The following is a 14,302-nucleotide window of genomic DNA, read 5'->3' as shown; positions in this document are numbered from 1 at the left end:
GAAACAAATGAGAATTAAGACAATAAAACTGAAAACTTGAAATTGCATAACTATTCACCCCCCCAAGTCAATACTTTGTAGAGCCACCTTTTGCAGAAATTACAACTGCAAGTCTCTTGCGGTATGTCTCTATAAGCTTGGCTCGTCTAGCCACTGGGATTTTTGGCCATTCTTCAAGGCAAAACTGCTTCAGCTCCTTCAAGTTGTATGGGTTCCGCTGATATACAGCAGTCATTAAGTCATACCACAGATTCTCAATTGGATTGAGGTCTGGGCTTTGACTAGGCCATTCCAAAACATTTAAATGTTTCACCTTAAACTACTCAAGTGTTGCTTTAGCAGTATGCTTAGGGTCATTGTCCTGCTGGAAGGTGAACCTCCGTCCCAGTCTCAAATCTCTGGAAAACTGAAACAGGTTTCCCTCAAGAATTTCCCTTTATTTAGCTCCATCCATCACTCCTTCAATTCTGACCAGTTTCCCAGTCCCTGCCAATGGAAAAACATCCCCACAGCATGATGCTAACACCACCATGCTTCACTGTGGGGATGGGATTCTCGGGGTGATGAGAGGTGTTGGGTTTGTGCCAGACATAGCGTTTTCCTTGATGGGCAAAAAGCTCAATTTTAGTCTCATCTGACCAGAGTACCTTCTTCCATATGTTTGGGAAGTCTCCCACATGCCTTTTGGCAAACACCAAATGTGTTTGCTTATTTTTTTCTAATAGCAATGGCTTTTTTCTGGCCACTCTTCCATAAAGCCCAGCTCTGGAGTGTACGGCTTAAAGTGGTCCTATGGACAGATACTCTAATCTCCACTGTGAAGCTTTGCAGCTCCTTCAGGGTTATTTCTTTGGTCTCTTTGTTGCCTCTCTGATTAATGCCGTCCTTGCCTGGTCCGTGAGTTTTGGTTGTCGGCCCTCTCTTGGCAGGTTTGTTGTGGTGACATATTCTTTCCATTTTTAAAATAATGGATTTAATGGTGCTCCGTGGGATGTTCAAAGTTTCTGATATTTTTTTATAACCCAACCCTGATCTGTACTTCTCCACAACGTTGTCCCCTCCTTGGTCTTCATGATGCCGCTTGCTTGGTGGTGCCCCTTGCTTAATGTGGAACAAGCTCCCTCACGACGCCAGGACAGCGGAGTCAATCACCACCTTCCGGAGACACCTGAAACCCCACCTCTTTAAGGAATACCTAGGATAGGATAAAGTAATCCTTTTAACCCCCCCCTTAAAAGATTTAGATGCACTATTGTAAAGTGGTTGTTCCACTGGATATCATAAGGTGAATGCACCATTTTGTAAGTCGCTCTGGATAAGAGCGTCTGCTAAATGACTTAAATGTAATGTAAATGTTAATGGTGTTGCAGGCTCTGGGGCCTTTCAGAACAGGTGTATATATACTGAGATCATGTGACAGATCATGTGACACACAGGTGGACTTTATTTAACAAATTATGTGACTTCTGAAGGTAATTGGTTGCACCAAATCTTATTTAGGGGCTTCATAGCAAAGGGGTGAATACATACAGTTGAAGTAGGAAGTTTACATACACTTAGGTTGGAGTCATTAAAACTCGTTTTTCAACCACTCCACAAATTTCTTGTTAACAAACTATAGTTTTGGCAAGTCGGTTAGGACATCTAATTTGTGCATGAAACAAGTAATTTTTCCAACAGTTGTTTACAGACAGATTATTTCACTAATAATTCACTGTATCACAATTCCAGTGAGTCAGAAGTTTACATACACTAAGTTGACTGTGCCTTTAAACAGCTTGGAAAATTCCAGAAAATTATGTAATGGCTTTAGAAGCTTCTGATAGGCTAATTGACATCATTTGAGTACGGAGAGAAAAAAAATGTATGAAATGTATGCATTCACTACTGTAAGTCGCTCTGGATAAGAGCGTCTGCTAAATGACTAACATGTAACATGTTGAGTCAATTGGAGGTGTACCTGTGGATGTATTTCAAGGCCTACCTTCAAACTCAGTGCCTCTTTGCAAGACAGCATGGGAAAATCAAAAGAAATCAGCCAAGACCTCAGAAAAACATTGTAGACCTCCACAAGTCTGTTTCATCCTTGGGAGCAATTTCCAAACGCCTGAAGGTACCACGTTCATCTGTACAAACTATAGTACGCAAGTATAAACACTGTGGGACCACGCAGCTGTCATACCGCTCAGGACGGAGACGTGTTCTGTCTCCTAGAGATGAATGTACTTTGGTGCAAAAGGTGCTAATCAATCCCAGAACAACAGCAAAGGACCTTGTGAAGATGCTGGAGGAAACAGGTTCAGAAGTATCTATATCCATAGTTAAACGAGTCCGAAATTGACATAACCTGATAGGCCACTCAGCAAGGAAGAAGCCACTGCGCCAGACTACGGTTTGCAACTGCACATGGGGACAAAGATCATACTTTTTGGAGAAATGTCCTCTGGTCTGATGAAACAAAAATATAACTGTTTGGCCATAATGACCATCATTATATTTTGGAGGAAAAAGGGTGAGGCTTGCAAGCTGAAGAACACCATCCCAACCATGAAGCACGGGGGTGGCAACATCATGTTGTGGGGGTGCTTTGCTGCAGGAGGGACTGCTGCACTTCACAAAATAGATGGCATCATGAGGAAAGAAAATGATGTGGATATATTGAAGCAACATCTCAAGACATCAGTCAGGAAGTTAAAGCTTGGTTGCAAATGGGTCTTCCAAATGGACAATGACCCCAAGCATACTTCCAAAGTTGTGGCAAAATGACTTAATAAGGACAACAAAGTCAAGGTATTGGAGTGGATATCACAAAGCCCTGACCTCAATCCTATAGCAAATTTGTGGGCAGAACTGAAAAAGTGTGTGTGAGCAAGGAGGCCTACAAACCTGTCTCAGTTACACCAGCTCTGTCAGGAGGAATGGGCCAAAATTCACCCAACTTATTGTGGGAAGCTTGTGGAAGGCTACCCGAAACATTTGACCCAAGTTAAACAATTTAAAGGCAATGCTACCAAATACTAATTGAGTGTATGTAAACTTCTGACCCACTGGGATTGTGATGAAAGAAACAAAAGCTGAAATAAATCATTCTCTCTACTATTATTCTGACATTTCCCATTCTTAAAATAAAGTGGTGATCCTAACTGACCTAAAACAGGGAATTTTTAGTAGGATTAATTGTCAGGAATTGTGAAAAACTGAGTTTAAATGTATTTGGCTAAGGTGTATGTAAACTTCCAACTGTATGCACGCCCCACTTTTACGGGGTTTTTTTGTTGAATTTTTTTAAACAAGTTCTTTTTTTCATTTCACTTCACCAATTTGGACTATTTTGCGTATGTCCATTACATGAAATTCAAATAAAAATTCATTTAAATTACAGGTTGTAATGCAACCAAATACAAAAAAAACGGAGAGGGGATGAATACTTTGGCAAGGCACTGTAAAATATTGAATAGCTAATTTGTCACATTGTGAAGATATTTTGGAGAACAAACCTGTCAGATTCTTCAGTTTGAAACAGTCATTCAGCAAGTGCAGAACCAAGGCCTGCTGTGCTGTGAGGGTTAATTATAGAACAGATCGTGATCAGGGCGAGAGAGAGAAACAGAGAGAGACAGAGAGAGAGACAAAGAGAGACAAAGAGAGAGAGAGAGAGAGAGAGAGAGAGAGAGAGACCCAGAACGCTCAGGAGCTGTTTAATGTGTGGTGCTTTGTCTCCACCTGCTGTCCAACAGGAGTACTGTAGTTTACAGAGAAATAGTTCCCACTGATACAGAAACAACACGGCCCTAGCCGGTCAGCTACATGATACAGCAAAATATGACTTTTCTTATTCCTTGCTGGGTGCAGGGAAGCGGGGCCGCCGGAACAGTGTTGGCTCCTTGGACAGTACCATGGAAGTAAGTCTGGTATAGACGGGGAGGGGGGGAGACGGACGGATGGCTCTCATACCCCCCCCCCTCCATTAAATGGCATGATGCTTCTGGATGTTTCTCAATACCCTGCATGGTACTATTCACTACTGGTTGATATGGTTGTGGATTGAAATGGCCTAACATGCATGTGATTGCCTCGCCAGTTGCTGGTAGGATTGCACTAAAATTGAATTCCAATAAACTCACAGTGTTGGGGAAGCTACTCTGAAAATGTAGTTGACCAAGCTACCAATTACTTATACAGTGGAAGAAGTTGAGCTACACTAATGCCTCCCTTAAGAATTTACTAATTAATTACTAATAATTAACTGATTTACTATTAACTAAAGTTAATATCTAAATTTGAAATGTTAGAGACCACAAAATTCAAGAACAGATGACTCTATAGTAAGATGTTAACAAAATGTGTAATGTGGCCTATTAAACACAACAACTATGTTTCAAATGAGAATTAGGCACATCTAATGCAGAAAATGAAAGGAATTCTTGCCTATTTCACCCATACTTAATTTTACTTTTGCAAAAACAATAGTGTGTAGTTCCAGTAGTTAGCTACACCGCTACATGGTAAAACAGTAGTGTGCAGTTCCAATAGTTAGCTACACCGCTACATGGTAAAACAGTAGTGTGTAGTTCCAGTAGTTAGCTACACCGCTACATGGTAAAACAGTAGTGTGCAGTTCCAGTAGTTAGCTACACCGCTACATGGTTAAACAGTAGTGTGTAGATAGCTACACTGCTACATGGTAAAACGGTAGCGTGTAGTTCCAGTAGTTAGCTACACCGCTACATGGTAAAACAGTAGTGTGTAGTTCCAGTAGTTAGCTACACCGCTACATGGTAAAACAATAGTGTGTAGTTCCAGTAGTTAGCTACACCGCTACATGGTTAAACAGTAGTGTGTAGATAGCTACACCGCTACATGGTAAAACAGTAGCATGTAGTTCCAGTAGTTAGCTACACCGCTACATGGCTAATCCCTGCCTTGATTTGAATTTAGTTCAACTACCACCAAGCTACTGCAAAATGTAGTTAAATTACAAGTTGAACTATATGTTGTTCACTACTCCCCAACACTGTAAACTCATTGATGTAAAGTTGTCTGTTTTTATGTTTCCTAACAGGCTGTGCATGGAACATGTTATGATAATTGCATGTGAATTTTGTTATTTAACACCTGTCATCAATGTCTGTATGTGTGATCTATCCACATAATGATCAAATACAAACTTTACTGACTCGCCTATCTTCTCTCTCCTCGTCTCTTCTCTCCTCTTTTCCTGTCTTCTCCCCTCCTCCCTCTTCTCTGTATCATCCCTCCTCTCCTCTCCACTCTCCCTCCTCCCCTCTGTCTCCCCCTCTCCAACTCCCTCTTCCCCTCTGTCTCTTCCTCTCTCCCTCCTCCCCTCTGTCTCCCCCTCTCCAACTCCCTCTTCCCCTCTGTCTCTTCCTCTCTCCCTCCTCCCCTCTGTCTCCTCTCTCCTCTCTCCCTCTTCCCCTCTGTCTCTTCCTCTCTCCCTCCTCCCCTCTGTCTCCTCTCTCCTCTCTCCCTCTTCCCCTCTGTCTCCTCCTTCACCTCCCTTTCCCCTCTGTCTCTTCCTCTCCTCTCTCCAACTTCCCTTCTGTATCCTGTCTCTCCTCCCTCTTCCCCTCTGTCTCCTCTCTCCTCTCTCCAACCTCCCCTCTGTCTCCTTCTCTCCTCTCTCCAACCTCCCCTCTGTCTCCTTCTCTCCTCTCTCCAACCTCCCCTCTGTCTCCTTCTGTCCTCTCTCCAACCTCCCCTCTGTCTCCTCCTGTCCACTCTCCCTCTTCCCCTCTGTCTCCTCCTCCACTCTCCCTCTTCCCCTCTGTCTCCTCCTCCACTCTCCCTCTCCCCTCTGTCTCCTTCTCTCCTCTCTCCAACCTCCCCTCTGTCTCCTCCTGTCCTCTCTCCCTCTTCCCCTCTGTCTCCTCCTCCACTCTCCCTCTTCCCCTCTGTCTCCTCCTCCACTCTCCCTCTTCCCCTCTGTCTCCTCCTCCACTCTCCCTCTTCCCCTCTGTCTCCTATCTCCTCTCTCCCTCTTCCCCTCTGTCTCCTCCTTCACTCTCCCTTTTCCCCTCTGTCTCCTTCTCTCCTCTCTCCCCCTTCCCCTCTGGCTCCTCTCTCCTCTCCTCCGTCTCCTATTTCCTCCTCCCTCTTCCCCTCCTCTCCTTCTCTCCTCCTCCCTCTTCCTCTCTCCTCCTCCCTCTTCGCCTCCTCTCTTTTCAGGGCTCCATCATTAACAGTCCCAGACCTCACCAACACCCCGACATGGCTGGTGGTGTAATGCCACCCGGCAGCTATGACATCCAAGACTACCGGCCTCACCGCCCCATCCTGAGCCCCGGAACGGGGGTGGGGGGTGGGCCGGGGCTAAATCATCACACCGCTACTGGGACGACGGCACTGGGTCCCAGCAGCGGAGACCGAGGGGGGACGGGAGCCCCGGGGAACGGGTCTGGAGGGGTAGGGGGCAGTGGAGGTTCCTTCCTGGGTTCCCTGTTCGGGAGCAAACGCTCCAGCACCAAGCCCCCTGGACCTCTCCTCCCTCTCCTCCCACCTGGGCTGCCACACTACCCTGCACCTGTCCCCCCGCCCACCACCGGCGGCCCACCCCCACACTCCCCCTCCTCCCTCACCCACTCCGACGCAGGAGGGCCCTCCAAAATCCAGGCCCTGCACGCCCAATATTGCTACAACAGTACCGCAGGGCAGCAGCCTCCTCCGCCCTACCACCACCACCACCGCTACCACGCCCAGACAGGGCCCGCTCCCAGCCAGCCCTCCTCCACCGCCCATGGGGCCCCTGGGCCTCATATCCTCCACAGGGGCCCCATGGTAGGGGTCCCCAAGAGGCCGGACCCCGGTCCCGCTCCCTCCCACCCCCAGCTCCAACAGCTGTCCCAGGTTCAGCTGGCCCAGCTGCAGCAGCATGGTGTACAGTGTGTACAGGGTCACGGGGGATGCTATACCAACATGGGGGTCTCTATGGGGGTAGGCTGCCCCACTCCGCCTCTTTCACCTCACCCCCCTCGCTCCCCGGGGCCCGCACCCCTTACCCTCTACCACACATACTCCACACACGGTCGGGGAGGAGGAGTAGGAGGAGGCGCCAAGCTCCCTCTTACTCTCTCACACTCGCAACCCCACCCTCACGCCCACACCCACGCCCCTCATCGTACCGCTCTTACCCACAACCACAGCCCCCATCCCGGCTTGTCACTCAGCCCTCACCCCGGCCTTTCCCACAGCCCCCATCCCGCACAACACCCCAAGCACCAGACTCACTTTATCTTCGCTGCCCCGCCGCCCCAGACCCCCATCGCACGGCACATCCCCCAGTCTGCCGCTCACGGCCAATACCACCCTCAATACCCCCCGCTCTCCTCCATACCACCTCCCCCTTCACACTCCCCTTTACCCCCCCCTTCCTCCCCAAATACCCCACTTACCCCTATCTCCCCTTACGCCCACCCCCTCCAGCAGCAGCCCGCCCAGCACCAGGGAGGGCAGCAGGGTTCTGGAGGGGGCAGCAGCAGCACGGGGACGGGCAGCACCACCAGCTCCAAGTCCAAGCCTATCAACCGCATCAGCACGGTGGTGTGAGTGTCAGGAGACGCAACAAACCTCCCAGACACCAGGGGACACCGCTCGTCAGACTGAGGTCGACAGACCAGAACAACTACAGGTTTAAGAGTGGCCACGCCCAGATCATCCAATATGGCCGCCGGCGCTCTGAGAGAGGCAGGAGGCGATACTTGCTCAGGCTGTGTTACTTCCACCTCCGGTTCCCTCACAGATTCACATTCAGGTAGAGAGGAAGACATGAATTGTGAGGGGAAGGATATAACCTTCTTAACTGTTAGGCCAAGAGAGAAATTCCCCCTCTTTGGGCCAAGGGCTGACACTGGTCACTGGCCTGAAGTCACAGGCAGGGCTACATTATCACGAGACCATGAGCCTCATGTCTTCTACACTGACACACTGAAGAGAGAGAGAGGATGACTAGTCAGCTGTTAGAAGAGAGAGAGGAAGACACTGACACACAGAAACTCCACAGACCGATCTGCATGAAGATATTCACATACAATACCAATGTTGATGAGGATGTGACGCTTCTGTGGGGGGGCATGTTCTGCATGACCTCGTGTTGCCAGAGGAGGAGAATATGATGACAAATGGTGCCAAACCTGGTGAACCAGGAAGTGGACTGGAAGTGTATTGGTGAATCAGGAAGTGACATGGCCAGTGTCTGCCTTCTTACATCTTAAATCTCCATGTTGTTGTTGTTGTTGTTGTTGTGTAATAAAACAGACATGCGTACTTTCAGTCTGGTCTCATAGACTAGACGTAATAAAGTAAGCGTATATCCGGGACACTCAAGTTAGTATGATATGTTATGTTTGGTATGGTTACATAAGACAGAAGGTTACATAAGACAAAAACGAAATGAGGGTAATTGGTCAGGTGGATCGCTGGGCGTATATATAACGCAAACGTGTAGCAACACCAAGGTTGCGTGTTCGAATCTTATCACGGACAACTTCATTATTTTAGCAAATTAGCTACTTTTCAACTACTTAGCATGTTAGCTAACCCTAAACTTAACCCTAACCCTTAACCCTTAACCTTTATTAACCCTTAACCTTAACCCTTACCTTAATAAAGGGAAATGTCAAAATTGTTCAACTTCATATTCATCATCTCCAGCACCACCAACATATGACAAATTTACGCATTTCTATGTTTTGTAGTAAAAAAAGTGTTTCCAATGGCATCATCGGTGTGCATTGTGTGATTTTAACCAATTATGAGTTGGCATTGCCTACTAATTGTCCTCTAATTGGTTGATGATGTCATTAGAAACACATTTCTTCCTCTGTCTTTTTCACTACAAAACATAGAAACGTGTCATTATTACATATGTTGATGTTGTGATGGTGCTGGAGATGTCCCTTTAACCCTAACCCTTAGCCTAGCTAACGTTAGCCACCTAGCTAAAGTTAGCCACAACAAATAGGAATTCGCAACATATCATACCTTTAGCAAATTCTTTACATATTGTACATTTGCAAATTCACAACATATTGTACGTTTTTTTTCTTCCCATATTCACAAACTATCATGCAAATTGTAATTTGTAACATATCATACGAAATGGGTGACGGACATCCACAAATTAATAAATACCATATGACACGTAATTTATCATACTAAATGGAGTGTCTCAGATTCACGTACAGAATAATATGAAATACTCTGAGACCAGGTTGGTACTCACACTGGTTGAGATCAAGATCACAGGTTGAGTCGAATGCAGGTGTATTTTAAACAACTAATGTTTGGTTACCAATGAAACAAAGTGGCAAAATGAAGAGAAACGCAACATGTGCAGAAAGGTGTAAGAATTTAGAAAAACATTTTTGTAAAGATATTTTGAAGAAGATTTTGTAAAGAGTAAGGCTCGAGAAGTGTGTGAAAAGACAACCAGTGTGTTACTTGTTGACACAAGTGTGAATATGGCCAGCAGGGTTACTAACACACACACATACATATATATATATATGTAGCCGTGCATGTGAAACACTAGCATCATTCCAGTTAAGTACCGATGTAAACATTTGATGGAAAGATTTGTTTTGCCTTCTGTTCCCCGCTGTGTTGTTGAACCAGCAAGGCCAGAGTCACGTCTACAGTTCCAGCATCATACTATTAGGCCGGGGTTAAATCCGATCGTGCTTTGCCGGCAATGTTCTCTCGTTCGCTAAGACTGCATTAACAGTAAACCGCATATGTCGGCTCAATCGGAAATTACCTTTAAATGGCCCTTAGCCACCTTTAAATGGTCGAAGGGATTGAATCCTGGCCTAGGTCCACTGGCTAGTAGATGGAGTGTCACATCATAAACCTTCCCCAATAAAGTTTTACTTTATAAACACTTCTCAATTAGTGTTACTTCATAAAACCTCCCCAATCACTCGGGACATGACAAAAGGTGAAATGACCAGTAGAACTATCAAATATTTGTGAAGTATTTTCTTTGAATATTACTTTCGTACAGTGGAATAAGCCAACCATACCAGTCTACAATCTGAATTAATATACCTTGGGGCTTTTTTTTCCCCACACAACAGTTTTAATAAATTGTATTGGAAGTTTGTGAATAACTACTATCCACGATCATTAGACTTTAATGTAAAAGACTATATTCTTATATACATTTGATTGTACTTAAAACATGTGCAGTGCAATTTGTCCTTGGTATAAGAATATTACGTTTCCACACTGACAATTAGCAATTGACATGGAATAACACATAAGTCGCCGTTTATGTATAGACTGTAGTTTTCACCAAAAAAATGCAATTAAGTCAGAATATGTGTAAAGTATATTACTGTAAAATACTGTCAAAACAATCATTATTCATGCATTAGCTCCCTCAATACTTTCACTAATTCTATAAAAACTATTGTTAGTCAATGAAAATGTAACATTTTACACTTTATTTTATTTCATTTCCACTAACTGCTATGATTACTATATATTTTTTTACAATGCACCCAAGAAAATCTAGAAAATGTTTTCCTTCTCAATATATATTGGTATTTTAACTAACACTTTCTGTTTACTGTATAAAACTGGCTGCTTATAAATATCTATTTTTGGATGGAGAAAAACAAATATAAAAAAAACAGTATGTCCACAGGCCCTCCTCTTAGACAGAGGTCATACTTGAGAAGAACATGTCCTCCTCTTAGACAGAGGTCATACTTGAGAAGAACAGGTTCCTCCTCTTAGACAGAGGTCATACTTGAGAAGAACATGTCCTCCTCTTAGACAGAGGTCATACTTGAGAAGAACAGGTCCTCCTCTTAGACAGAGATCATACTTGAGAAGAACAGGTTCATCCTCTTAGACATATCATACTTGAGAAGAACAGGTTCTCCTCTTAGACAGATATCATACTTGAGAAGAACAGGTTCTCCTCTTAGACAGAGGTCATACTTGAGAAGAACAGGACCTGTAGAACTCTTAGACAGAGGTCATACTTGAGAAGAACAGGTCCTCCTCTTAGACAGAGGTCATACTTGAGAAGAACAGGTCCTCCTCTTAGACAGAGATCATACTTGAGAAGAACAGGTTCCTCCTCTTAGACAGATATCATACTTGAGAAGAACAGGTCCTCCTCTTAGACAGAGATCATACATGAGAAGAACAGGTTCCTCCTCTTAGACAGATATCATACTTGAGAAGGTTTTCGTGGTTGATGACAGAATTGTTAGGATTATCTACGACGACGATGAAGATTCCTACTGATGCTACTATTGCTATTGTTGGTACCGTTAACTATTGTTTAGTGCTAGTGTGTTTTTGATTTTATATATATATATATATATATATATATATATATATATATATATATATATATATATATATATATATATATTGTGTTTTAAGATGCGATTGTTTATTTGGTTGGTCAGGTAACCAATGGAACTTCTGGGCCATGTTCAGTTGCCAAAACGTTATTGAATGTCGCAGATAGAAATGCCATTCATAGAGCCGCCATGATGCCTTATTCCAAACACACTATCAGAGAGGCATGTCTGTTCTACATGGCGTTATTTATATCTGAACGTTCCAAAACGTTGCATACTGTTGAACGCGCCCCTTATTTGATGTTGGTGTACAGTTACTCACTAGCCAGAGGCGCTAATACCCGCTTGCTAAGTAACCTACAGTAGGTGTTCATATTAATAAATAACTGGACTAACACACACACACACACACACACACACACACACACACACACACACACACACACACACACACACACACACACACACACACACACACACACACACACACACACACAGGATCTCCTTAGTGTGGAGGTGTTGCTTTGTCATACAGTTTTGTAGTTTTGCACACAGGCCATCCGTTAGTGCCTCTCGTCCAATCCCACTGCAGTCCCGCCCACTTCCTGTATCCCTGCTACCCATTGGTTCCACTCTGCACCCCAGTGGTCTGACTCTCGCACCCCCACCCTGGAACCTCGCCCTTCCCCTCCCCAGACCATCTCCCGCACCACTACTACCCTCTCCCGCTTTCTGATTGGCTGGCCCAGGGCTGACTGAGAGAGACTGTGTTCTATATCACAGCCTTTCATATAAGATTCTGCTCTGATCGCCCCCCCCCGCCACTGCACTTCAATGCATCCTGACATTACACACTCTGTACACCAGAAGCTGTCATGCTCTGTGGGGAGGCTTATGTAAGATATAGGAAGGAGAGAGGGATGGAGGGATGGAGACTAGAGATGAAATGACCACAGATCTAGGGGTTTAAGTGGTCATTGTATTGACGTTTCTCTCTCACTCTCTCTGAACAGAAATTAAACGTCTTTTCGATATGATATTGTGATTCCTGCATGTTTCACTGAATGGAGCTGTTTTACAAACATAATATCTATTAATAATACTGATACATGTACTCCGAAATGGACTGTATTTTCCACGTGTCTGTAACTACACAGGAAATGGACTGTAATTACTTGCGTGTCTGTAACTACACAGGAAATGGACTGTAATTACTTTCGTGTCTGTAACTACACAGGAAATGGACTGTAATTACTACGTGTCTGTAACTACACAGGAAATGGACTGTAATTACTTTCGTGTCTGTAACTACACAGGAAATGGACTGTAATTACTTTCGTGTCTGTAACTACACAGGAAATGGACTGTAATTACTTTCGTGTCTGTAACTACACAGGAAATGGACTGTAATTACTTTCGTGTCTGTAACTACACAGGAAATGGACTGTAATTACTTCCGTGTCTGTAACTACACAGGAAATGGACTGTAATTACTTTCGTGTCTGTAACTACACAGGAAATGGACTGTAATTACTTCCGTGTCTGTAACTACACAGGAAATGGACTGTAATTACTTTCGTGTCTGTAACTACACAGGAAATGGACTGTAATTACTTTCGTGTCTGTAACTACACAGGAAATGGACTGTAATTACTTTCGTGTCTGTAACTACACAGGAAATGGACTGTAATTACTACGTGTCTGTAACTAGACAGGAAATGGAGAAATAGACATGTTGTGTATATCTCGAGGGAGGAGAGGAGAGGAGAGGAGGATTGTTAAATTGAATCAGTATGTTGTGTCATACGGAGAAGGCATTCTTTTAAAGATAGACAATATCTATGTATTTTTTGCTGTATATACATATATACAATTTTGGTTTCAAATGAAAATGCAGATATATATATATAAATATATATATATATAAAAAAAAAAAATATTTATTGCTCTTATAATATAAAACCTGTTCTTGCTGTTGGAAAATATAATGTTTGTGTTTTCATTTGTAACATCTGTAAAGGAACCATGGTACGAATATCATACGTGTGGAACAGACAACCCAATGGTCACCTCTTTTCATATGCTCCTTCAACATGGATTTGGTTTTCGATTTACCAGCTCAATTGGATATAAACAGACCAAGTAATGGGGGTTATGCATCTGTGACTGATATAATAACACACCAAGCGATGGGGGTTATGTATCTGTGACTGATGGGGGTTATGTATCTGTGACTGATGGGGGTTATGTATCTGTGACTGATATATTAACACACCAAGCGATGGGGGTTATGTATCTGTGACTGATGGGGGTTATGTATCTGTGACTGATGGGGGTTATGTATCTGTGACTGATATATTAACAGACCAAGCGATGGGGGTTATGTATCTGTGACTGATATATTAACAGACCAAGCGATGGGGGTTATGTATCTGTGACTGATGGGGGTTATGTATCTGTGACTGATGGGGGTTATGTATCTGTGACTGATATATTAACAGACCAAGCGATGGGGGTTATGTATCTGTGACTGATATATTAACACACCAAGCGATGGGGGTTATGTATCTGTGACTGATGGGGGTTATGTATCTGTGACTGATGGGGGTTATGTATCTGTGACTGATATATTAACAGACCAAGCGATGGGGGTTATGTATCTGTGACTGATATATTAACAGACCAAGCGATGGGGGTTATGTATCTGTGACTGATATATTAACAGACCAAGCGATGGGGGTTATGTATCTGTGACTGATATATTAACACACCAAGCGATGGGGGTTATGTATCTGTGACTGATATATTAACACACCAAGCGACGGGGGTTATGCATCTGTGACTGATGGGGGTTATGTATCTGTGACTGATATATTAACACACCAAGCGATGGGGGTTATGTATCTGTGACTGATATATTAACACACCAAGCGACGGGGGTTATGCATCTGTGACTGATGGGGGTT

General features: G+C 44.0%; 1 protein-coding gene across 2 annotated transcripts in view; it reads left to right on the top strand.

Moving 5' to 3' along the window:
• The window catches only part of LOC106572946 (IQ motif and SEC7 domain-containing protein 1), a 203,699-nt gene extending 195,413 nt beyond the window's left edge, over positions 1-8,286 (top strand). For both annotated transcript variants that reach the window (XM_045696518.1, XM_045696519.1), the window contains 2 exons: positions 3,853-3,902; positions 6,187-8,286. In XM_045696518.1, the coding sequence (XP_045552474.1) occupies positions 3,853-3,902; positions 6,187-7,563 (1,427 nt within the window). In that variant the 3' untranslated portion in view covers positions 7,564-8,286. The remainder of the gene's footprint in view (positions 1-3,852; positions 3,903-6,186) is intronic.
• Positions 8,287-14,302: the final 6,016 nt, after the last annotated feature.

Source organism: Salmo salar, chromosome ssa15, assembly GCF_905237065.1.
Source record: "Salmo salar chromosome ssa15, Ssal_v3.1, whole genome shotgun sequence".
In the NCBI taxonomy this organism is placed as follows: Eukaryota; Metazoa; Chordata; class Actinopteri; order Salmoniformes; family Salmonidae; genus Salmo; species Salmo salar.
This window is presented reverse-complemented; position numbering and strand designations above follow the sequence as displayed.